The 26,487-nt window shown below is 41.7% G+C and overlaps 1 protein-coding gene across 4 annotated transcripts; it reads left to right on the top strand.

Annotated features, from left to right (window-relative positions):
- Nucleotides 1-1,040: 1,040 nt before the first annotated feature.
- Nucleotides 1,041-26,083, top strand: BUD13 (BUD13 homolog). 4 transcript variants are annotated; one of them, XM_054662721.2, is made up of 11 exons: nt 1,202-1,428; nt 4,029-4,122; nt 8,799-8,883; nt 10,974-11,687; nt 13,287-13,504; nt 15,060-15,165; nt 15,830-15,968; nt 16,287-16,471; nt 17,017-17,098; nt 17,895-18,010; nt 25,681-26,083. In XM_054662721.2, the coding sequence occupies exons 1-11, from the start codon at nt 1,286-1,288 to the stop codon at nt 25,809-25,811; spliced, it is 2,013 nt and encodes a 670-aa protein (XP_054518696.1). In that variant the 5' UTR covers nt 1,202-1,285; the 3' UTR covers nt 25,812-26,083. The 4 variants fall into 4 exon arrangements, with proteins under 4 accessions (XP_063640618.1, XP_001152604.1, XP_054518696.1 ...); XM_063784547.1 differs by having other exon boundaries at nt 1,252-1,428; nt 8,569-8,883; XM_063784548.1 differs by lacking the exon at nt 17,895-18,010 and having other exon boundaries at nt 1,041-1,428; nt 8,569-8,883.
- Nucleotides 26,084-26,487: the final 404 nt, after the last annotated feature.

Raw genomic sequence — 26,487 nt, 5'->3', positions numbered from 1 at the left:
ACTTGAAGTTTGCTAAGACAAATTAAGTGCCCCCCACCGAACTACTACATAAATTAGTGAAGGATGTTTTAATTAATTTGATTTTGGTAATCATTACACAATGTATAATTATATCCAGTCATCACATTGTACACCTTGAATATATATAATTTTTTGTCAAATAATAAAGCTGGGAAGAAAACGATAAAACTGACAATCTAACATATATGATGAGGTAAAAAGATCTGGTATTTCAAGAAATTTGGATGACCTCTTGCACCCCACTTCGCTAGCCTCTACTCCCTAGAGTCATGTTCTGGCTATGTGAAGTTGAGCAACTTCCTTAATCTTGCCACGCTTCAGTTCTTATCTGTAAAATACGATATGAAACGATTTGAGAATTGTGAGGGTTAAATGAGATAATTCAGGTAAAGCTCTAAACCCCCTGCAAAGAATAAAGTCTTTTCTTTCCCCCCAAAACTTGAGTGTTAGAATTCATTCTCTCTGGTTTCTTTTACTATGCTAAAAATGATCCAGGTCCGTCCTTCTCATTGGTAAGATTGTTTTACAGTTTCCTTCAAGAGATAACTGGGGGCTACTTGTAATAGAACACTAGAAGAGTTACACAGGTCTTAGAAACTATGTTTTTCATAGTAATTATGTTGGTTTGCACTTCCTGGCTTCCTTTCTTGGACGGTAGGTACCTGGAAGCCTAGTGGAGCAGATTCCCGCCACTTAAAGATACTTATAAAAATAACGAACATAGTTCCGATGACCATGTGCCCAACACCGCTCTGCGCACTTCACACAGTAGTATCATCTCAGCCTGTGACCGTTCCGAGTTAGGTGCCGGGATTCTCCCTGTTTTGTGATAACTTGCCCGAGGTCGTACAGCTAGCCAGCTATGGAACCAGTATTCAAACTCGGCTACGCTGCAGCCCGTGGCCCTCCACTTTCTTGCTCGTGCTCTGGAGTTTAGGCGGCCGCTGGGGGCGGGGTCCTTTGGGTCAGGTTGTGGCCTCACAGAACAGCGCTTGCTGCGGTTGGGTGGATGGGTGGGTGGCTGGGTGAATGAAGAGAAGAAACCTGGTGGCGTCGTCCCAGGGCTGTGGAGTGCCCCGAAGGTGTGCACGTCCCTGGCTAGCCTGCGAGCGCGTCCCCGGTGGCCGCACCTGCCAGCCGCGCGGTTCTTAGCACTCTCCGCCACTTCCGGCCGTGGCCCCGCCCCGTCGCGTGGCTGGCGTCCCTTACGCGTTGAGGCATTTTGTCCCCAGCGCCGACCCGTCTCTCTGCCCTCGCCGCTGCCATGGCGGCAGCTCCGCCGCTTTCCAAGGCCGAGTATCTGAAGCGTTACTTGTCCGGGGCAGATGCCGGCGTCGACCGGGGATCTGAGTCCGGTCGCAAGCGTCGCAAAAAGCGGCCGAAGCCTGGCGGGGCCGGCGGCAAGGGGTGAGTTGGTACCGGCCGGGGCGGGGCCTGCGACGACTAGCCACCCCTTCCCAACTCCGCCCTCGGCCGCCCGGCGGTTCCTTCCCTCTTGGCGGGTCTCCTGGCTTCTCCGCCGACCCCTGCTCATGCTCAGGGCCCCACTCACATCGCTTGAGGTCCCCCGCCTTGCCTCTGCCGCCCCGCTTACATCTCGAGCCTCTGAGCAGTAGCGTCAGTGCGTTAAAGCCGGGGTGTAACTTTGATTACTCTTTTCCCGCCTTGGTAGACTTCCGTCCTCTCCCATAGAGAATGAATATTGTGCCTCGAGAATAATGGAGCGGATTCAAAGCCTCTGTGCTTGGATCTTTAGGGCCCGGTACCTGCCTGTGGGGATTCCCAGATCCCAAGGACTTGGTTCTGAATCAGAGACCTTTGATCACCTTCTGTTACTCTTAGTAATAGTCCTAACGAGAGAAGCTAACATTTATATAGTTATACTTTTCTTGCCAGGCACCATTATAAGAAACTTAAACATATATAAGTTTATTTAAGCCTCACCAAACTACCATGAAGTGGGTATTATTTTCATATGGGACAACTTTGTGGCCCAGTGTAGTGGGCCCTACCAAATCGTTTTCCACCCAGAAGCACAGAGTGTGACATTTAGAAATAGGGTCTTTGGAGATGTAATCAGTTAAGATGAGGTCATACTTGATTAAGGTGGGTGCCAAATCCAAGATGACTGTTTGCCTTTTAAAAAGAGGGAAGTATGGATACAGACACAGCAACAAAGGAAAAACGACCATGTCTAGATGAAGGCTGAGACTGGATTGGATTTATGTTGCCAAAAGCCAAGGTATGCCTGGGGCTACCAGAAGCTGGGAGAGGCAAGGAAAGATTCTCTGCTAGAGACTTTCCAGGGAGGATGGCCTTGCAGACACCTGGATTTCAGATTGCTAGCTTCCAGAACTGTGAGAGAGTTTCTGTTGTTTTATGCCACGCAATTTGTGGTACTTTGTTACAGTAACCCTAAGGCACTGAGATACCCAGTGAAGTCACATTGTTTTAAAGAACTAGTCCAAGTTCTTTTCTGGTTTGGTGCTTGCCTTATTATTGTCTTCGTCTTTCTGCCTCGCTGACTTGTGTGGATCCTTTGGAGGCAGTGCCATGTGATGAAAGTAGCTTGAGTGTTGGAGCAGCACTGGTCAGAGTTCGAATCCTAGCTGTGCCACTTTATAGGCTGTGTACCCTTGGGCAAGGTGTTTCATCTCACTGAGCTGCAGTTTCCTTATCTTTAAAATGAGAATAATACTGAATAATAATGGTTTTATTAAGTGGTGGTTGTGATTAGAGGGATTGCATTAAGTGACCTTGGCTTTTTGAATAACTTCACATCATGGCAGTCATTGTTATTATTTGGGCTCAGCTATATAGTTTATCCATGTAACAAACATTTATTGAATATTTCGTATTCCAGTTACTGTAGGGTGTTGAGGATGCCTCTGTGAACAAAAAAAACATAGTCCCTGTTCTTGTGGAGCTTATAGATTAATGGGAATACAGGCTTTAAGCAACTAATTACACAACTAATCGATATATTTTCTTTATGATAAATGCAATGAAAGTATTCCAAGAGTTTTTAACAAGGGTTCTTAGTCTTGAGTGAGTGTGGGATGGTGAGGGAATTGGGTGAAGCAGTCAAGAAAAGTTTGCCAAAGGAAGTTAAATTTGTGTTAGGACCTGAAGAATGAGGAAGAGTTTCCTGGAATGAGAAAGAGTTTCCTAGCACTTTGGGAGGCCAAGGCGGGTGGATTGCTTGCATCTAGGAGTTTGAGACCAGTCTGGGCAACATGGTGAAACCCTGTTTCTACAAAAAATACAAAAAAGTAGTCAGGCACAGTGGCACATGCCTGTAGTCCCAACTACTTGGGAGACTGAGTAGGGAGAATAACTTAACCCCAGGAAGTCAAGGCTGCAGGGAGCCATGATGGTGTCCCTGCACTCCAGCCTGGGCAACAGTGTGAGACCCTGTCTCAAAAAAGAAAAAGACTAGGGCCGGGCACGGTGGCTCACGCCTATAATCCCAGCACTTTGGGAGGCCAAGGCGGGCGGATCACAAGGTCAGGAGATTGAGACCATCCTGGCTAACACGGTGAAACCCCGTCTCTACTAAAAATACAAAAAATTAGCCAGGCGTGGTAGTGGTCGCCTGTAGTCCCAGCTACTCAGGAGGCTGAGGCAGGAGAATGGTGTGAACCTGGGAGGCAGAGCTTGCAGTGAGCCGAGATCGTGCCACTGCACTCCAGCCTGGGCAACAGAGCGAGACTCCGTCTCAAAAAAAAAAAAGAAAAAGATTGAAAAGAGTAGATCAGGCAGAGGGAAGGAACTGCATATGTGAAAACTGATGTGATAGGAACTTGGCTCCTTTCTAAGCACCAAAGGATGACCAGGGAGGTGTTCAACCAAGGAAGTAGCAGTAGGAGATGAAGTTGACCTTGTAGACAAAGACTGGACCATGCAGGATCCTGTAGGATTTTGAACTTTATTTTAAAACCAATAGATAAGTGTTTTTATGCTGGTATCCTACAATGACTCTTTTTGATCTTCTTATTCTCATTTAGAATGCGGATTGTGGATGATGATGTGAGCTGGACAGCTATCTCCACAACCAAACTAGAAAAGGAGGAAGAGGAAGATGATGGAGATTTGCCTGTGGTATGTATCTTTGGGGCTGTCAGGATTTTGAAATGAAGCAAGCTTCTCAATTTCTTTTTTTTTTTTTTTTTGAGACGGAGTCTCGCTCTGTCACCCAAGCTGGAGTGCAATGGCATGATCTTGGCTCACTGCAACCTCCGCCTCCCGGGTTCAGGTGATTTTCCTGCCTCAGCCTCCTGAGTAGCTGGGATTACAGGCACCTGCCATCATGCCTGGCTAATTTTTTTTTTTTTTAGTTTTTGTAGAAACGGGGTTTCACCATGTTGGCCAGGCTGGTCTTGAACTCATGACCTCAGGTGATCCACCCGCCTTGGCCTCCCAAAGTGCTGGGATTACAGGCGTGAGCCATTGTGCCAGGCCAAGCTTCTCACATTTATTTTTCCAGCTCAGGGTAGATTTGTAGGGGGGTTAGTTGAGAACAGAAAAGAGGTGACAGTTTCCAAAGAGCTGTTTAAAATAGTTTTCTTTGCTGATGCCTATACACCAACTTGTCTCTTTATGGAGGGTCCATCAACCTAGAAATGAGATGGATCACAGAGAGAGGACTTCTCGACATCAGTGTTAGAGTAATGATGAGACTTAGCTGTGGTTCATTTTGTTGGAATCTTCCTTAAAAACAATGCTGAGGTTCATTTATAGGGAAGTTTTTATTTGCTCCTTTTTTCAGTGATTTAACTAAGCTTTCAAATTGTATATTCTTGCCTAAGTACTGGAGATATGTAGATTAATAGAACATAGCTGTATTTTAGAGTTTATACCCTAGAATGAAAAACTGAATTTCAGATAAATTTCAACAGTATGGTAAATGTTGGGGATGTTTCACATACGTACCAAGTACCATTAGAGCCCGGGGAGGTAGCATACTTTGTATTCTGTTGGGAGATATCCTGAAAGATGTAAATACCGAGTTTTGAAGGGTAAGTAAGAGCCAGGTGGACAAAATCATAGGCAAATGACTTCCCAGTGGTTCATGAAACCATTGCTGAGAATTTCTGAGAAACAAAGTGGAAAGGAGAGCTGTAGATAGGCTGAATTCCACTAAAGTTGGTAAAGATGGATTCCAGTGAGTATTTAATATTAATTCCCAGCAAAATTCTTTTTTTTTTGAGACGGAGTCTCACCGTGTTGCCCAGGCTTGAGTGCAGTGGTGCGATCTCGGCTCACTGCAAGCTCTGCCTCCTGGGTTCACACCATTCTCCTGCCTCAGCCTCCTGAGTAGCTGGGACTACAGGGGCCCACCAACACGCCCAGCTAATTTTTTGTTTTTTTTTTGTATTTTTAGTAGAGACAGGGTTTCATCATGTTAGCCAGGTTGGTCTTGATCTCCTGACCTCGTGATCCGCCCGCCTCGGCCTCCTGAAGGGCTGGGATTACATGCGTGAGCCACTGCACCTGGCCAATTCCCAGCAAAATTCTAAAATAGGTTATTTAAAAGAGGGCTTCCTAGTAATTAGAAGGGAAATAGTGATCTTAGGGAGCCAATTTAGTTTTGGTCAGAAGAAATAAATATTAACAATGTTTGTTGTTATTTTTTAATTTTATAAAAGCAATGCATATTTATTACAGAATATTTGGGAATTAAAAAAAGTTTAAAGTTTTTAAAAGAATAAACACTTGCATTGTTACCATCCAAAGATAACTGCTAATACTTGGATGCATATCTCTTCAGGTTTTTCTCTTTAGAGATTATACACGCTTGTATTTTATTTTTTTGAACATAATTGGGATCATACTGTACATAGGGTTTTGGAGTCTACTCTTCTGCTAAATAATGTGTTGTGGATACTCTGGTAAGACCTTAAAATATTCTTTGAGTGTATGATTTTTAACGGTTATGTAGTAGTTCAATATATATATTTTATCTGTTCTATTACTGGATACATGGATTGTTTCCACTTATAAAATATCATACATCGTTGTACATAAATCATTTGTAGAAATCAGTTTATTTCTTTATTCCCATAAAATGAAATGAGTGGATCAAAGGGTATGGTTCTTTTTAGTTATATTCCCATGTCGCTTTCCAAAAGGTGCTACCAATTTACACTCCCACTAGAGGTGATGAGAATGCCAGTTTGCCTACGTCGTCAATATTAGAGCACTATTATGATTATGATTATGATTATTATTATTATTTTTGAGACAGGGTCTTGCTCTGTTGCCCAGGCTGAAATACAGTGGTGTGATCATGCCCCATTGTAGCCTCTACCTTCCATGTGCAAGCAATCCTCCTACCTTAGTCCTGCAAGTAGCTGGTACTACAGGTGTGCACCTCCATGCCTGGCTAATTTTGTGTATTTTTTGTAGAGATGAGGTCTCTGTGTTGCCCAGTCTGGTCTTGACCTCCTGGGCTCAAGTGATCCTCCTGCCTAGGCCTCCTAAAGTGTTGGGATTACAGGCGTTAGCCACATGCCCCACCAATATTGAAGGATTATTAACAAAACAAAACCAATAGCAAACCTATGCCGATTTAGCAAGTGAGTAATGGTATCCAGTTTCTTTTTTTTTTTTTTTTTTTTTTTTGGTGGAGTCTCACTCTGTTGCCCAGGCTGGAGTGCAGTGGCGCGATCTCGGATCACTGCAAGCTCCGCCTCCCGGGTTCACGCCATTCTCCTGCCTCAGCCTCCTGAGTAGCTGGGACTACAGGCACCTGCCACCATGCCTGGCTAATTTTTTGTATTTTTAGTAGAGATGAAGTTTCACTGTGTTAGCCAGGATGATCTTGATCTCCTAACTTCATGATCTGCCTGCCTCGGCCTCCGAAAGTGCTGGGATTACAGACGTGAGCCACCGTGCCTGGCCCAGTTTCTTTGAACACTAGTGAAATGAATCATTTTTTATATGTTCATTAGGCTTATGTTGTGGGTGTATTTTATCATTTGCCTTTTCACTTAGTTCATAATTGTTTTTATTATTTTTTTTTTGAGACATATTCTCACACTGTCACCAACGCTGGAGTACAGTGGCTCAATCTTGGCTCACTGCAGCCTCTGCCTCCCAGGTTCAAGTGAACCTCCTGCCTCAGCCTCCCGAATAGCTGGGATTACAGGCGCCTGCCACCATGCCCAGCTAATTTTTGTGTTTTTGGTAGAGACAGGGTTTCACCGTGTTGCCCAGGCTGGTCATGAACTCCTGGGCTCAAGCAATCCACCCGCCTCAGCCTCCCAAAGTGCTAGGATTACAGGAATGAGCCACTGCACCTGGCCATTTTCTTTTATAATATTGTCTTGCTTTTATGATGGCCCAAAAACCTAAACAAAGGAGGCTTTAGTGCCGCTGCTCTCTGCATTGGTTAAAACAGATCTTGATTACTGAATTCATTTTTGTAACTGCAAGATCACCACCACCACCAGTAATAATGGTAAAATGATTATGATGATTACGATAGCAGTGGCAGCACAGGAATAATTAATAGGTGTAATTTATTGAGCATTTATCATGTACCAAGCATGGCTAAGCTTACGTGAATTATCTCATTCAATCCTTATAGCAATCCTTTGAATCCCACTTTTACAAATGAGGAAATTGAGGCTTAGAATAATTTACCAAAGGTTACACAAATGCTAAGTGGCAGAACTGGGGTTTAGATCTTAATTCATCTTGCCCGAAACCTGTGCTTTTAACGCTCAGTGAGAGATCTCAAAACTGGGTTATATGAAGAATGATGGTAGGATTTTGGGAGAAGTAGAGGGCTATTATGACCTGGATTTAAATTCCAGTTCTGCCATTTGTTAGCTTGTGACATTGAGAAAGTTACTGAACTTCTCCGAATCAGTTTGCTATTCAGTAGTGTGGAGCCTTTCTTTACAGGGTTATTGTGAGAATCGAGTTAGATTATATGAGTAAACCACAAAACACAGTACCTTGCACATAGTTGCTACTCTGTAACTAGGATTTATTATGCCAGCAATCTTGAAAGTTTGTCATGTGGAAAGGGGATCACTTACATCACAGGTCAGAACTAGAATGAATTCAAAGAAGTTATAGGAAGGCAGATATGGTACTAGTAAAACTAAGAACTTTCTAACATTTTTGAAAAATGCAGTGGACTGTGTTATAAGATAATGAGTTCCTTGTCAGGAAGGGATTGGGCGAGTGACCACTTATTAGGAATACTATAGAGAAGATTCTGATTTGTTCAGAAGTTTAGAAGATATGAAATGTAGTTTTAGCTCTTAAAGATTAATGATTCTGTGTACATCTCAGTGGCTCTTTTTGGTTGTATTCAAGAAAACCTATCACTGTGACTACCTACAACAAGAAAGGTTTCATAGAAACCCAAAGTCCTTGATTAGTGCTAGGCATGATGGGGGGAGCCACCTATGTTTCCACTGTTAATGTAGAAGTAAAAGTGTAAAAGGAATTTAGTTGTTAGTTTACAAGTGGCTGTTGTGTACCTAGCAGGTTAATAAAAAGGTTTGTAATGAAAAAAATTAACCTTTGCAGGGAAATTGATTAATTAGAGAAAGATCTACAATTAAACCAATACAGTGACAATCAGATGTTTATGGAGCAAACATAACTGAAGACCCCTACTTACTTCTTCATGACCATTTTGGATATATGTACGCCCTTGTGTTAGGAATCGGAATGGTTGTAACTTCAGGTTCTTGAGACAGTGCTTCTTGGCTGGATCCTGTGGATTTCCTAAGCATAGGAAATCTTTACTCTCACAGGTGGCAGAGTTTGTGGATGAGCGGCCAGAAGAGGTAAAGCAGATGGAGGCCTTTCGTTCCAGTGCCAAATGGAAGCTTCTGGGAGGTGAGTTCCAACAATAGATAAATCTAAATTTCCATTAGTAGGGGAGATCTTTTTTCCTTTTCTATACTTTTCTTTAGAGGAATGCATAGTTTATTTTAGCATGTCATTGATCCTGAAAAATAAAGCAGGAAAAAGGAAGTTGGACTTCTTCAGAGGTAGTAAGACATAGGAACTTATAGACCAGATATTCCTCTTTCCCTTATATTTTGGCATTAGGATTACTGAGGTCGGTGACTAATTTGGAGGCCTTTGAGCACCCATTCCTCTTTGACTTAGAATAGGAGAGCACTTGGTGTATAGGCAAGACTTTGGGAGGAGTTTACAAGAAACAGGAACAGAATTTGGGGACTTTAGCTACCACTGTCCTCTTCCACAATGAAGCAGCTCATTTCTGGGGGGGTCAAGGACCAGTGTATTTTGTTCTGTTTGTGTTAGTAAATTTCTCTCTTCTTTCCTTAAGTATTGGTGTTTTATAGTGCATTACCCTCCACTTGCCCACTTTGGACTCTTCCTAAACTAATAATCTTAATTTAACTCTAAAAAAATTTGAGTCCTTGAGAATTGGATAAAAAGCATTTGTTTGTCACATCTGTTTGAGCATAGACTAGTCTTATTTGCCATGATATTCCCCTATCTAGCACAAGGAGCTACCTTTAATAAATATTTGTAGAATTGTTTAATTGCTAGTAGGTATTTGATTTTTGTAGCCTAATCAGAATTCTTTTCCAAAGAGAATCTTTTGGTCTCCATGTCTGTTTGTCTAGGAAGACACACAGACACACACACACACACAGTGCCTTTTCTTGTGTATCTGAATGTTTAGAAGGTCAGTCACATACACACACACTCACACTCACACTCACTCACTCCTTTTCTTCTGCCTTGCTTTCACTCCCCCATCCCAATTTGTTATTGGAAATACGCTTACCAATCTCTGACCCTTGCTTCCTTCAGATTTACTGTTAGGCCCCCCATAGACATCATACTTTTCTCTGTGGAGTGGATTCCAATCAGATAGGGCTGTTCCCCAAAGTAAAGGAGTTGACTTGGTTTAATTCATCCATTTAACAAGTATTCATCAGTTCCTACCCAGCTTTTATTTGTATTTGGGCTATGGAGCTCAGTGACAAGAAACAGAGGTAGAGGAAGAACTGGATTTTGAAACTGTTCCAGTTGCTATAGATATTTCATTCTCTGGTGCCTTTGAATATGGAAGGTCTCAAACTATGTATTTTAACTTTAAAGCTTTACATATTTTAAAGATTGCACATGGACTCTGGAGTCAAATAGAGCTGGATTTAAATATTCCTCTACAACTTATTAGCAATATGACTTTGGCAAGTTAATCTTTCTGAGTATCAACTTCCTCATCTATAAATGAAGTGACAATATTTATGTCCTAGGCTTGTTGTGAGAATTGAATCAGGTGATCTCTATGAAACATTGGCACACAGTGGGTGATTGGTAATTACTTGCTCCTTTCTTTTTTATGGTGATTTTTCCCCTCTCTAAGAAAGAGCACAGTGAAATGGATTAAATAGTTAACAGCATTTTATTTTGATATTCACTGTTTTAGTCAATTTACCTTTTGAAAGAAGAGTGAGTACAAACTATAAAGTATCTAGGCAAAATATCAGTAGGAGCCACTAGCTGGGAACTCTGCACAAATGAGGTTTTAGAAAGAACATTGGATTGGGAGTTAGAAGACTTGGATTCTAGCCTGTGTCTTCATTTTAGGAGCTGTGACCTTAGGTAAGAAATCACTCAGCTCCTCAGCTGAAAACAGGCTGTGGCCTCTGTTTTCATGCTGTAATACAAGGGTACCTGCCCTGCTTACCTTAAAGGGTATAATATGAAAAATGTGCTGAAAATGCTTTGCAAATTTATGACTTGGTAGGCGGAGGGGTTATTCTTAAGATATTCATGAGTGGTGGTTTGCTGCCCCTAAGCAAGAAACCTGTGCAGGCCTTTTGGGCTTTCTGAGTAGTTCTGAGGTATGTGCTGCTGGAGCATCTTTTGAAACTGGGTGTGGGGGTGGACAGAGGGACAGAGCATTTGTGGGAATCTGACTCTTTGTTATTTGTGTTTAGGCCACAATGAAGACCTACCCTCAAACAGACATTTTCGTCACGATACCCCGGATTCATCTCCTAGGAGGGTCCGTCATGGTACCCCAGATCCATCTCCTAGGAGGGACCGTCATGACACCCCGGATCCATCTCCTAGGAGGGCCCGTCATGACACCCCAGATCCTTCTCCCCTCAGAGGGGCTCGTCATGACTCAGACACATCTCCTCCCAGGAGGATCCGTCATGACTCCTCGGACACTTCACCCCCAAGGAGGGCCCGCCATGATTCGCCAGATCCTTCTCCCCCAAGGAGGCCTCAGCATAATTCTTCAGGTGCATCTCCTAGGAGAGTCCGTCATGATTCACCAGATCCCTCTCCTCCTAGGCGAGCCCGTCATGGTTCCTCAGATATCTCTTCCCCCAGAAGGGTCCATAACAACTCCCCTGACACATCTAGGAGGACTCTTGGCTCTTCAGACACACAGCAACTCAGAAGGGCCCGTCATGACTCCCCTGATTTGGCTCCTAATGTCACTCATTCCCTGCCCAGAACCAAAAGTGGTAAAGCCCCAGAAAGAGCCTCTAGCAAGACTTCTCCACATTGGAAGGAGTCAGGAGCCTCCCATTTGTCATTCCCAAAGAACAGCAAATATGAGTATGACCCTGACATCTCTCCTCCACGAAAAAAGCAAGCAAAATCCCATTTTGGAGACAAGAAGCAGCTTGATTCCAAAGGTGAGCATATGACTGTCCATGAGAGGGATGTATGTATCCCTGGGAGCTTTCTTTTGGCCGTTTACTTGATTTATTAGGTATAAGAATGGAATTTCTTTGGGAAAGTTTTGAAAAGTGAGAGGCTGGGTTTGGGAGAGTTGAACAATTATGGTGGCAGGGAGAAAGGTTTTCATATGTCTTTTTATGTACTCGCTCCACCCCATATAAAAGTACAATTTATTTGTTGCAGAAGCTTTGGAATGTACAGAAGTATATAAAGATAAAATGTGACACAAAATTCTGTCATTCAGAGGCAATTATTGTTAGTGTTGTAGCCAGGGTCATCTTAGTCTTTTTTGGTTTGCATTTTTTATATAGTTGAGCTCTGGCTGTGTAGAACATTTGTATTGCATGTGCAGTCTTGCCTGCTCTCCTTTCTTAACGTAGTCTTCCTCAGGCCATAAAAACATCTTTATGTTAGTATAATTTTTAATGGTGTTTCATTACATAAATTTAACCATTTTCCTAATAATGAATGTTTTTGGTTATTTCTAAGTTTTTTCTTCTGTAATTCTATAATGAACATCCTTGTACATAAACTGTTGTCCCCATTTTGGATTATTTCCTTATCTACTTCTAGATAGATTTCCTGGAAATTCAACTACTTCTATATAAGTTTCCTAGAAAGCTGAGAAGTTGATGTACTGGGTCAGAAGATGTGGGCGTTTTAAAGACTGTCGATACATATTGCAGAATGCCCTTTGGGAGGTGACTTGTGATGCTTATACAGTCGCTAGAACTTAGGCCTGTGCAGTGAAATTTTTTACTCCCTCTTTTGTTCCTAGGAACTATTTTAATTTTAAAATTAAAGTACTTTGTTATCCTTTAGTCCAAGGATATCAGAATATATTCCAGGTATTTCTGACTTTTGCCACACTATGGAGAGCTGACTACAAGTTATTTTGTCTTTCCATGGGTGGGGTTACTGACATAGAGGAGTGTGTGGAGATTTTACACACCAGTTACAGTCAGTGGTCACTTGGGAATAGAATGCCATATTCTACCTGTTGGTCTTAAAAGTTGTTTCTGACTTTGCTCTTCTCCTGTGCCATCCATACTTATGTTTAGGTTAATGATAATTCTTCATAGGAAAACTAAATAAATATTGTACATTAGCTTGGTAAGTTATTTTTTTAGATTCTTCCAAGGGGATTAAAGAACTCTTTGGCCAGGCATGGTGGCTCAAGCCTATAATCCCAGCACTTTGGAGGCTGAGGTGGGCAGATCATCTCAGGTCAGGAGTTCAAGACCAGCCTGGCCAACATGGCGAAACCCCATCTCTACTAAAAACACAAAAATTAGCTGGGCGTGGTGGCGCACACCTGTAATTCCAGCTACTTGGGAGGCTGAGGCACAATAATTGCTTGAACCCAGGAGGCGGAGGTTGCAGTGAGCTGAGATCATGCCACTGCACTCCAGCCTGAGACTGTCTCAAAAAAAAAAAAAAAAAAAATAAGGAATTCTTTAATTTCTAGGTTCTTCTCCCAGCCGTAGGAGATTTCATGTAAGTTCTTCACCTAGGGGACGTCAGAGTCACACAGATTCTTTGCTCCTATCCAGGTGACTGCCAGAAAGCAACTGATTCAGACCTTTCTTCTCCACGGCATAAACAAAGTCCAGGGCACCAGGATTCTGATTCAGATCTGTCACCTCCACGGAATAGACCTAGACACCAGAGCTCTGATTCTGACCTCTCTCCACCAAGGAGGAGACAGAGGACCAAATCTTCTGATTCTGACCTGTCCCCGCCTCGAAGGAGTCAGCCTCCTGGAAAGAAGGTCAGGATTTTCAGCAGCCATGTCCTTCTTTTCGTGTGACTCTTCTCTCTCAGCTTTATATATGTCCCAGAGAATCAAGCCAAGAAGAAGGACGTAGCTCTTAGAAGTGTAGTAAATCTTAGTTAAAAGGACCTTTGGAGGTCTTTCCTTCTGAAGGCAAACTGGCTATAACCCATCCCAGATGGACTTACAGATACCAGATTTCCCAAGTAGCTTCTGCGTTTATAGCCTCTTAATTCTACAATCTCATTTTAACAGGTCTAGAAAAACTTCCTATTTTCTTAGGAATAAACTGAGGACTGTAATTTGCAGAGTGAAGTTTGGAGCACAAGCATTGTGTCAAACAGATCACATACAGAAATTCTCCTTCTGCCACTTACTGTCTGTGAGATTTGGGCAAGATGCTTAATATCTCTAAACCTCAGTTTCTTTATCTGTAAATTGTGGATAATAGTAGTACCTACTGTGTAAGGTTGTTATGATAATTAAGCCAGTGTAAGTAAAACTCTTAGCACAGTGTCTGGGACAAAGTAAGCATCTAGTGTTAGTGATTTACTAGTATAAATTGGACTATAGGTCTCTGTATCCAGAGCTTAAGGAGAGGCACTTAAAATATGAAACCACTTTTAGAAATCATGTTGTCTGAGAAGTCAATGTTTTGTTTTAAATTCATGATAAAGCTTGATGAATTAGCCAAAAAACCCCAAAATCCATATGAACCTTGAGTAATTATATTGTAAAGAACATTGGTAGTAGTAAAGGAATCTTATTTGTAAGTGGTTAAGAAACAAAATGATAGAGCCTGTGATGTGCATTTTTCTCCCCAGTGCAGACTTATCAGGTAAATCTTGTCTGTAGAAGACTCTGAGAAGACTGGTCCTGGCAGGGTAGACCAGCCTGTTCTTTACCCAGGAAGTGAGATTCTTCTTTTTTAGGGAAAAAAGAGGTCTCTGTTTCAGCTGGACCCCTTGGCATTTTATATATCCATTTAGTTCATGGACAACTTAATATTATTCCAATTTCGTTGCTTAAGGATATCAAGATATACTGTGTGCTTCATTCGTGGGCTGATTTGCTATCTTGATACTAAGTGGAAATTAGCAAAAAGTTTTCATTTGTTAGATCTTCTGTTATTACCGTGAAATATATCCACAATTTAAGGATCTTAGGTTTGCTTGAGTTTGTACTGTAAATGGAATATTTTATCAGTATGGGTCTCTAATGGAAGGCTTAGTACTTTATACTGGTTTTTGATCAGATGACCTGAGATAATCTTCACGTGTGCAGTTGATACACTGAAAAGTCAGAAATACAAATGCGTAGCCCTCCATTTAATATATTGTTAGTGTTTCTGCTTACTCTTAAACTTGATGGTTTTGATGATGGTTTTCTTTTATAGTTTTTGAATCCTATGGTAATTATTGAGAATATAAAGCTAGAGTTTTAGGTTTAATTATTGCTGGTCATTAGACACAAATGCAACTAACTGTGTACCCATGGAGCCTACTGTCACATCATCTCATTAATGTTGGATGCTCCCTTTTCCGTTGCATAGGCTGCACACATGTATTCTGGGGCTAAAACTGGGTTGGTGTTAACTGACATACAGCGAGAACAGCAGGAGCTCAAGGAACAGGATCAAGAAACCATGGCATTTGAAGGTAAAAATATGAAAGTGCAGAGACCAATTTAGGCTCATACTGGTTTTTTTTTTTTAATTTAGCTTATTGTACCTGATATTTTGAACTTTTAATTGCTATCAAATTTCAGCTCTGGTTTTATGCATTGTTGTAATTTCTCAGTGAATCCCAGTGCTTCTTTCCTTCTTGAAAAATGCCATTTTGCCCAGGCGCAGTGGCTCATGCTTGTAATCCCAGCAGTTTGGTAGGCTGAGGCGGGTGGATCAGCTGAGGTCTGTAGTTCAAGACCAGCCTGGCTAACATGATGAAACCCTGTCTCTACTAAAAATACAAAAAAAAATTAGCCAGGCATGGTGTTGCATGCCTGTAATCCCAGCTACTCAGGAGGCTGAGACAGGAGAATCGCTTGAACCTGGGAGGTGGAGGTTGCAGTGAGCCAAGATCGCGCCACTGCACTCCAACCTGGGCAACAGAGCGAGACTCCATCTCAAAAAAAAAAAAAAAAAAAAGGAAAATGCCATTTCTTGGGCCCAGTGCCAATATGCACCAAGATGTTGGTAGGAACTACTTTGTTCTGGCTGCAGAAGTTCTTATCTAGCATTAGAATCCCAAGCGGTTGATTTGATCTCTTAGAATGTTATTTCTGATTTTGATCCTGATATTTGAGTATAATTTTCCTTTGCAGCTGAATTTCAATATGCTGAAACCGTATTTCGAGATAAGTCTGGTCGTAAGAGGAATTTGAAACTCGAACGTTTAGAGCAAAGGAGGAAAGCAGAAAAGGACTCAGAGAGAGATGAGCTGTATGCCCAGTGGGGAAAAGGGTAAGGGAACCACTGAAAGGGTAAACAAGATGGCAGTGACTGGAACAAGTCATTTCTCTGCCCTTCTGATCACTCACTTTCTTATTATGCCTTCAGAGCTGTTATCAGTAATGGGAAATTTGGTGTGCTGAATCTTCTTCCTAGGATATTGATATATTCCACACTTCTAGTGGGTATTCTGGGAATTTTACCCTGCTCAGTATTTGCCCTAGGGTACTAGAAAGAGGAGATTCTCCAAACTTAGCAGTATGGTCCATCTCGTGTAGAAGTGGAAATGTCATACAGGATAGCAAACACTCTTGGTTCTTTTTTGCCCAGGCTTGCCCAGAGCCGGCAACAGCAACAAAATGTGGAGGATGCAATGAAAGAGATGCAAAAGCCTCTGGCCCGCTATATTGATGACGAAGATCTGGATAGGATGCTAAGAGAACAGGAAAGAGAGGGGGACCCTATGGCCAACTTCATCAAGAAGAATAAGGCCAAGGAGAACAAGAATAAAAAAGGTGGGACTTCTGGGAATCATCAGCTGGAGGTGACTTGTGAAGAGAGAATCATTAGGATGCTGATACATAGCTACATGCAAGGAAGGATTTCCCAAATAATTTAAATTCATTGTATTTGTGAGTTTAGATTCAACTCAATTGGTCTTTCTATATAAAAATTTTTCCAGGCCAGGCGCAGTGGCTCATGTTTGTAATCCTAGCACTTTGGGAGGCCGAGGTGGGTGGATCACCTTAGAGTTTGAGACCAGCCTGGCCAACATGGTGAAACCCCATCTCTACTAAAAATACAAAAAAAAAAAAAAAAAAAAAAATAGCCAGGCATGGTGGTGCACGCCTGTAATCCTGGCTAGTTGGGAGGCTAAGGCACAAGAATTGCTTGAACCCAGGAGGCAGAGGTTGCAGTGAGCTGAGATCGTGCCACTGTACTCCAGCCTGGGCAACAGAGTGAGACTCTACTAAAAAAAAAGGAAAATTCCACATTGCCATCCAGCTCTGAATTAAACTATGTCATTAACTGAATACTTTTTTCTTACTCCTCTCATTAGTGAGACCTCGCTACAGTGGTCCAGCACCTCCTCCCAACAGATTTAATATCTGGCCTGGATATCGCTGGGACGGAGTGGACAGGTAAGCCTGGGTATTTCTTACATTTTCTACCTGACTGTAACCTTCCCTAACCACTCGTAAGTTGCTCCACACTTTATTTCATTCTCTGCTTTAATCACAAGGTGAAAAATATGCACTTTGCTTGCTTCTATTTCTGAGGTCCACAAATCCTATTTCTCATGCTTGGAACACTCCTCCTGTTTCCTTTTCATAATACTTTTTAAAGCGCTGGACAAACACCTCAGGTGGTTCAGATAAGACACCCTTTGTTTTGGACATTGGTCACTTTTAATGATATTTTGTAAGGTTTAGAGGGGTTGAGTGATGAGTTGTAGTCTGGAGCCTTCTATGTGATATATCTTTAAAAGGTAGCCTCTGAATCTTTATTCACTTCATGGTTTTAGGAGGCAGTCACTGTTAATGTCTTCCAGTCCTCTACCACCTCATCTGTCTACCTACCAACATCTGTACCCACGTACTCTAACTTCCTGTTATGATGGATGAATATTTGCTTCCATCCAAAGTCAGTTTGTGTACTCACATATTAGATCCCATCTCCTCTTGCCTACTAAAGGACATTGTTTTAGTATCTAGCACAATAATTCTTAAACTTTTTAATCTCAGGACCCTTTTACAGTCTTTTTTTTTTGAGATGGAGCCTCGCCCTGTCGCCCAGGCTGGAGTGCAGTGGCGCAGTCTCGGCTCACTGCAACCTCTGCCTCCTGGGTTCAAGCGATTCTCCTGCCCTAGCCTCCCGAGTAGCTGGGATTACCGGCGCCCGCTGCCACACCCAGCTAATTTTTTGTATCTTTAATAGAGACGGAGTTTCACCATGTTGCCAGGCTGGTCTCGAACTCCTGACCTCAGGTGATCCGCCCACCTCAGCCTCCCAAAGTGCTGGTATTACAGGCTTACAGGATTACAGGATTACAGGTGAGCCACCATGCCCAACCACTCTTATTTTTTTTTGAGGCAGAGTCTTGCTCTGTTGCTCAGGCTGGAGTGCAGTGGTGCGATCTCCACTTCCCGGGTTCAAGCAATTCTCATGCTTCAGTGGCCTGAGTAGCTGGGATTACAGGCACGTGTCACCATATCCAGCTAATTTTTGTATTTTTAGTAGAGACGAGGTTTTGCCACATTGGCCAGGCTGGTCTTGAATTCCTGGGCTCATATGATTGTCTGCCTCGATTTCCCAAAGTGCTGGGATTACAGGCTTGAGCCACCGTGCCTGGCCTACACTCTTAAAAATTACTGATGACCTCAAAAAGCTTTTGTTGATGTGGATTATATATATTGATATTTACCACATTATAAATTAAAACTCAGACATTTAAAAAGTGTTTATTCATTCAAAAAAATAATAAACTAATTATGTTAACATAATTACTGTATATTTAAATGAAAAATAATTACATTTTCCAAGTGAAAAAACAGAAGGATGGCATTGATTTACATTTTTGCAAATCTCATTAATGTCTGACTTAATAATAGGTAACTTGACTCTGTATTTGTTGTGATTTGTTCAGTTGAAGTATAGAAAGAAAATTTAGCCTCACACATAGGTAGTTAGAAAGAGAAGGCATATTATATTTCTTAATGTTACACAAAAACTCAACAAGTGCTGGTTTCTTAAAGGTGAGCTATGTGGAACCTGAAACCAGATCAAAGAACTTTCATTACTGTTATATTAATTTTTTTAATACTTTGAGTGGATCTTTTACCCATGCATGATTTTATAACATCATGCATTGGTCATTTGTAAAATATTGGTTTGCTGAGTTTTTCAGACCTTCCAAATGTTGACATATTTCCACTATACAATATCAGAAAATCACTTTTGTTAACATCACTTCTGGTCTTATCACAAAACTCTTTAAATAATGGAAAGTTAAAGAGTTCACAGTTTTTCAGAATTCTGATTTACACTTGAAAGTTTAAATGTTATCACTAGCATTTCCATTGCTTGAGCTATTTCCATTTAATAGCTTAATTTCTCTGCTGAGATTTCCCATCTGTTCATTATGAGATATTTTCCTCTTCTTGAAAATATTTATGATATGTAATTGGTGCTTTGAAGTCCTTCCTGTCTGTTAATTGCAACATTGGATTCACCACAGGATTGGTTTCTATATTGGCAGCTTTTTCTTCAGTGTGTATTACATTTTCCTGTTTATTTACCTGTCTGGTCACTTTTTTAAATTGTTACTAGACATCATGAATGATACACTGTAGAGACTTTGAGTTCTGTTACACTGTATTGTCAGTTGTTTTCCTTCAGGTAAAGCTCACTTTGTACAATAGCTTTTTATAGATTCCATCAGATTTTGTACCTAGAGGGTCTTCCATCTTTGCATACAGTTTAATTTCTTACTTTACAATCTAGATGCTTTTTGTTTCTTTTCCTTGCCCTGTTGCATTAGCTAGCACTTCAGTGCAGATGTTGAATAGAAGTAGTGAGAGCAGACATCTTTGCTGTGTTCCTAATCTCAGGAAGAAAACATTTAGTTTTTGCAACACATTTATTAAATGTGTTGTAAGCTCTATAGGTTTTTTGTAGATATCCTTTATGGAGTTAAAGTTCCCTTCTATTCCTGTTTTGCTGAGAGTTTTGTTTTCAGGAATGTATGTTGGATTTTGTTCAAAATATTTTCTAATTATCCTTTTGGTTTATTCTTTGCTCCATGGGTTATTTAGGAGTGCATTAATTCCAAATATTTGGACTTTTCTAGATATCTTACTGCTATTTACTTATAATTTAATTCCATTTTGGTCAGATAATATACTGTAATATTTTGATCTTTTGAAATTTGTTGGCCAGGCACGGTGGCTCATGCCTGTAATCCCAACATTTTGGGAGCCCAGGGCAGACGGATTGCTTGAGCCTAGGAGTTTGAGACCAGCCTGGGCAACATGGCAAAACCCTGTCTCTACAAAAAAATACAAAAATTAGTCGGGCATGGTGGCAGACGCCTATAGTCCCAGCTACTGTGGAGGCTGAGGTGGGAGGATCACTGAGCCCAGGGAGGTCGAGGCTGCAATGTGCTGTGATTGCACCACTGCACTCCAGCCTGCATGACAGAGTGAGACCCTGTATCAAAAAACAATAATAAAAATGAAATTTGTTAAGATGTGTTTTATGGCCCAGTGCATAGTCTATCTTCTGAATGTTTCATTTGCACTTGAAGAGAACGTATATTCTGTAGCTATATAAGGTAGTGTTTTATAAAAGTCAGTGAGGTCAAGGTGTTTAGATCTTAGATCGCCTGTATTCTGGGTTTTTTGTGTTTGTATTTTTCTATCAGTTACTATCAATTGTGGATTTTTTGTTTTAGCTGGTTTATTTTGTTTTTCAACTCTAAAATTTCCATTTAATAGCTTACATTTCTCTGCTGAGATTTCCCATCTGTTCATTATGAGACATTTTCCTCTTCTTGAAAATATTTATGATATGTAATTAGTGCTTTGAAGTCCTGTCTGCTAATTGCAACATTGGATTCACCACAGGATTGGTTTCTATTGACAGCTTTTTCTTCAGTGTGTATTACATTTTCCTGTTTATTTACCTGTCTGGTCACTTTTTAAAATTGTTACTACGCATCATGAATGATACACTGTAGAGACTTTGAGTTCTGTTACACTGTATTCCTCTTAAGTGTGTTAGTTTTTATTCTAGCAGGTAGTTAACATAGCTGAACTCCAAACTGTCTCCTTTGCAGTGGACCGCAGCTACAATCTTTGCTCAGTTCTTTCAGTTTCTAGCTGCCATTTTTTAAATTGGCCTGATGGTATTTTCTCTGCACATGTGTCATTTAACAGTTAGCCAAGGATTTGACTAGGGTTTGTATGTAGATTTTGAGGTTCATCTCTTTTGTAGTTCCTTCTCTTCCAAGATTTCCCCCCTAATTTCCTAGCTGTTCTGCCCACTTTGCACTAATTCCTCAAGCCAGTAAGCCTGTGGCTTTCTGCCTTCATGAGCCATGCTGTTTGGGAAGTTGCCCTCCAGCAAATCTCTTTTCACATATAGACTTCATCCAGTTCATACTTACTTTTGGTCACTCTTCCACACCTTCAAATACCTATTTTTTTTGTTTTGTCTAGGTTTTATAGTTGCTAATTGAGGATAGGTTAGTCTGTTCGGGTTACTCTGCAATGTCTAGAATCTGTCTCCCCACCTTATATGGGCCTAAGGCGTTGTCTTCTGTCCCTCGGGGTGCCGTCAAAATCCAACAGCCAGGTGTGGTGGCATGTGTCTGTAGTACCAGCTATTTGGGAGGCTGAGGCAGGAGGATCGCTTGAACCCAGGAGTTTAAGTCCAGGCTAGGCAACATAGTGAGACCCCAACTCCAGAATAAAAAAATTTAAGGCTCTTCTTTCTGATATTGGCAGATATCTATAAGTTGACTGTAGTTCCTCATCTTGGCAGATATCTTTAGGGTAGCTGTGGTTATAGGCTAGCTTACTAGTTGCGTTTGCAGTTCACTGTATGTAGGCTTTTTGGTAGAAGGAGGATTTTTCAGAACACTCATTTGCCATACATACAGCCAGAAGTAGATCTTTTTATAGCACAACCCTACAGATGTTCCCTGCTACTGAGTTTTTGTTTTTTGTTTTTTAATTTTTGGACCCAAAACTTAGAATTCTCCCTGACCTAGTTTTTTTTACTAGTATTTAATTTGTCTTCATCTTTCTCAGTTGCTTTTTTCCACTTCTTGTTCTGATTTTATCCAAGATTTCTTCTCTTATTTCCCTTTGTCACCCTTGCTTTCTTTTTGTTATTCATCTTTCATCATTTTTTCTAGTTTTGTCTCTTTTCGGCCTGCTGCAAGGGAATATTTCCGGAACAGATATATAGTATGTTACAGTTGGAAAAACCCATGAGATAATTACCCAGCCTCTCTTAATTGAAAGAGAAACGGGGCCGGGTGCGGTGGCACATGCCTATAATCTCAGCACTTTGGGAGGCCGAGGCGGGCAGATCACGAGGTCAGGAGATTGAGACCATCCTGGCTAACATGGTGAAACCCCGTCTCTACTAAAAAAAATACAAAAAATTAGCTGCGCGTGGTGGCGGGTGCCTGTAGTCCCAGCTACTCAGAAGGCTGAGTCAGGAGAATGGCGTGAACCCGGGAAGCGGAGCTTGCAGTGAGCCGAGATCGTGCCACTGCACTCCAGCTTGGGCAACAGAGCGAGACTCCGTCTCAAAAAAAAAAAAAAAAAAAAAAAAAAGAAACTGAGGCCCAATAAATAAGAGTTTGCCTAGAGTCATGCAGTTTCCCTGAGAAAGCTGGAATTAGAACTCTGTGTTCCTGATTCTCTGGTCCAAAGCTCTTTCCACTGTGAGTTCTCCTGCAGTTTGTTTTCTGATTCTGCTTAGGATTTGGTGTTTGTTATTCATATGTCCTTTGTATTATCATATTAGTGTAACTCTCTTAAGACCTTATTTCCAAGGTAAAAAACAGTGGTTTCCTTGGTGCTTTGGAATACCATCCATGCTTCTAAGGTTGGAGAGGATGCCATTTATAATAAGCTTCCCTTCTTTTTTTTTTTTTGAGAGGGAATTTCGCTCTTGTTGCTCAGGCTGGAATGCAAAATGGCACGATCTTGGCTCACTGGAACCTCCGCCTCCTAGGTTCAAGCAATTCTCCTGCCTCAGCCTCCCGAGTAGCTGGGATTACAGGCGTGAGCACCACGCCCAGCTAATTTTTGTATTTTTAGTAGAGACAGGGTTTCACCATGTTGGCCAGGCTGGTCTCGAACTTCTCATCTCAGGTGATTCACCTGCCTCGGCCTCCCAAAGTGCTGGGATTACAGGCGTGAGCCACCATGTCCGGCCAAGCTTCCCTTCTTAAAGCCCTCTGTTACTCACTCCACTCATCCCTTAAGGGAAAGTCTTAGCATACATGTTATAAGTGTAAGCAGCTAGGTAGTCGGTACTAGGGATTCCATGATTAATGAGAGATAGCCCCTGAGCCCAGGAGCTCACTTTCAATCTAGAATAGAAGACAGACAGTTTCAATGCTGTTTGGTTAGTGTTACTATAGAAGATTTTCAAGATGTTTTGGGAGCACAAAGGAAGAGTAAGTTGAGCCTTAGGAGGATGTGATCAGGAAGTGCTTCCTAACGGATGAAATGTGGGAGCTGAGTTTTAAGGGATGTTGGTAACCAGCCAAGATAAGAAGGAAAGGAAGGATATTAAAGGAAGAGGGTCCTGTATGTGCAGAGTCATAAGGCTATGAGACACCATGGTGTTACCAGGTGGTGGGGGTCCCTAAGTAATTTGCTATTGTTGGATAGCATAAAGCGTGAGATGGATGAGGGAGGTTGGCAGACCGTGATCACAGAAGGCCCTGGAAGCCTATCTGAGGAGCTTGGTCTTCACCCTAGAGGTAAAGGGGAGACACGGAAGGATTAAAAACAGCTCTGCATTTTAGATAGACAAATCCATTATAGCAGTAATATGAAGGATTTGAAAGGTACAAGATTGGAAGTAGAACAGATACAAGGCTTTTGCAGTAGCTCAGGCTGAAAGTAATGAGTGTCTGAACTACGACTTTCAGGCAGTGGTAGTAAGGATGGTTAGTAAGAGAATAGGAAGTGGGGATGTGGTCAGGGGTGAGCTGGTGGGACCTGTTTGCTGATTTGGGGAAGAGGAAGGAGGAGTCATTGGATTTGGCAACAAGGAGTGTCAGTGATGACCTGAAAGGGCTAGTTCCTTTGCGTAGTGAAACAATGGCCAGGTTCTAATGTATTAAGGAGTGAATGAAAAGTGAGGAAACAAATAGTGAATACAGGCTTTTTAAGAAGTTTAGATAAGAAGACCAAGAGAATGCATGGTAATTAAAGGGATTTGAGGTCCACTCACTACCTCCTTGAAATTCACCCCTGTATTGTTTTCCATGACACCCTACTCCTGGTTCTTTTCTCTGATCATTCTTGGCCACCTTTGCAAACTCCTCTTCCTCTGTGCACCTCTTAAGTCTTTCCCAGGGCTCCATCCGTAATTTTTAGCTGTTCTCACTCTATGTGCTCCCTCTGGCTGATTCTTACCTAGTCATGTTTTCAACTATGACCTATATGTACATGATTTCCAAATCAGTATTTGCATCTTGGTCTGGTGTATTTAGCTGTTTGTTGGATTTCTCTATTGATTTAGACTTGAGAGATTTCAAATGCATTGTATTCAAAGCTGAACTCATCAGCTTCTACTGTAAGCCTGCTCCTACTCTTGTGCTCTCTAACTTGCCTCCTCCTTCTTTGTCCTTGTGTACCTAATCAATTAGTGCTACTAATTAGTCTTACTAATTTTGCCTCCTGTGTCTTCTCTCTTCCGTCCCTCTTTATCATTGCCTTCATCATCTGTTGCCTGGACCATTGCAGTGATTTTCCTGCCCCAGATCCCCTCCAGAGTGATCTCTTTGAAATGCAGTTTAAGTTCTTGCTTTAAACCCATCGTTTCTGGATGAAATCTAAGCTTTTTACCATGGCCTACGGAGCTCATTATGCATTGGCCTCTGCCTACCTTTCCAACTTTGACTCATGGCTGTTCCCTTTGTCATACTTCAGGTTCCAGCCATACCAGTTTGCCTTTGGTTTGCTGCACATACCAGGCCACTTCTTATTTCCGTGCCTTTGTTCTTGTTGCTCATTCTGTTCTGAAATGACCTCCAGACCCTTCTGGCCCTTCCATCCCCAGTGCTGTAGTTAACACAGAGCCTTTACTGATCATTCTTGCCCAACCCTCATGTCACCTTTTTATCATACCTCCCCCAAGCTGATTAAGATACCCATTCTGTTTCCATGACACCCCATGCGTATTTCTAAGAGTTTATGCTGTTCTTTTAATTTATTTGTTTAAATGTCTCTCTCTTCCACTAGTCTGGGAGTTCATCAGGACAGATGCTGTGTCATACTCATTTTCATGTAGTGTCTACCATGGTACCTAGTATATAATGAAAATTCAATAAATGTTTGTGTAATGAATGGATAAAATATAAGATGTGGACATCAGCTGAGAGAGAACCAGGCTTTTAGAGAGTGGCAAACGTTTGAAATAGCTGTCAGAGTGGGGGAAGGGTGTGAACAAGGACTAAGAAAAGGATGAATGATATATTGTGTCCCTTTGATTCTATTGCATATGCCTTAAATATTTTCTTTTCTTTTTTGTTTCTTTCTTTCTTTCTTTCTTTTTTTTTTTGAGACAGAGTCTCACTCTGTCACCCAGGCTGGAGTGCAGTGGCACGATCTCCGCTCACTGCAACCTCTGCTGCCCAGGTTCAAGCGATTCTCCTGCGTCAGCCTCCCGAATAGCTGGATTACAGGCACCTGCCACTGCACCTGGCTAATTTTTGTATTGTTAGCAGAGACAGGGTTTCACCATATTGGGCAGGCTGGTCTTGAATGCCTGACCTCGTGATCTACCCGCCTTGGCCTCCCAAAGTGCTGGGATTACAGGCGTGAGCCACCGTGCCCGGCCATGCCTAAAATATTTTCATATGACTCCTTACTTTCCCTGCTTTTCATTATATTGTGAACTCTTCCCTTTCTTTTGAAACAAATGCCCCTTTCAGGGTTCTAGCTGAATAGTATGTCTCTTTTGATTGCAGATCCAATGGATTTGAACAGAAGCGCTTTGCCAGGCTTGCCAGCAAGAAGGCAGTGGAGGAACTTGCCTACAAATGGAGTGTTGAGGATATGTAACTTTCCTGAGGCTGTGGGGGTGGCTGGGCTGTGGTAGTGGGCATAGGCAGTGAGATATCCAGTGGTAACAGTTGTCTGTGCTAATAATTGGAGCCCACACAGACCAGCAACTTGTTGAATGCCAGTTTTGACCACAGAAGAATATTCGAGACCTGATGTTTGGACTGAGGTACCTGTACTTCTTGGGTGTGACAGCACCGGCTGTTGCTGGCTTTCAGAGGAAGCATTGATTTCTCATCGACCAGGGTTTGTTCTTGGTAGGGTTTTTCTTTTTCTTTTTTAAATAAACATGTATTTATTTTTTTAAAATTATCTTCTTAACTGGGTATTCTGTTTTGGGAAGAATACAGGCTAATATTGAACCCGTGGGGATTTGGGGGGTGGTGGTTGAATTTTTCACTAATCTAGAAAGCAGTGTGAGTAAAAACTTTCTTAGTGATAGATCCTTCCTCTGAGAAAACAGGAATTAGTACTAAACTAGACTCAGGAATAGACACACAGATATTTGGAGACATGGTGTATGATAAAGGTAGTGTCACAAGTTAGTAGGGAAGAGATGGATAATAGTGCTCAGAAAATTGGCTTATTATATGGACAAAAATAAAGTTGAACCCTCATAACATATAAAACAAAAATCCCAAAGTGATTAAAGACCTAAATGAAAGATAACGTGATATACAGCTAGTAGGAACAAATGGCAAATGTTTTTGTGC

This window comes from Pan troglodytes, chromosome 9 (genome assembly GCF_028858775.2).
Source record: "Pan troglodytes isolate AG18354 chromosome 9, NHGRI_mPanTro3-v2.0_pri, whole genome shotgun sequence".
Lineage (NCBI taxonomy): Eukaryota > Metazoa > Chordata > Mammalia > Primates > Hominidae > Pan > Pan troglodytes.
Note: the sequence above shows the minus strand (reverse complement) of the source record. Positions and strands in the feature narration are given on the sequence as shown.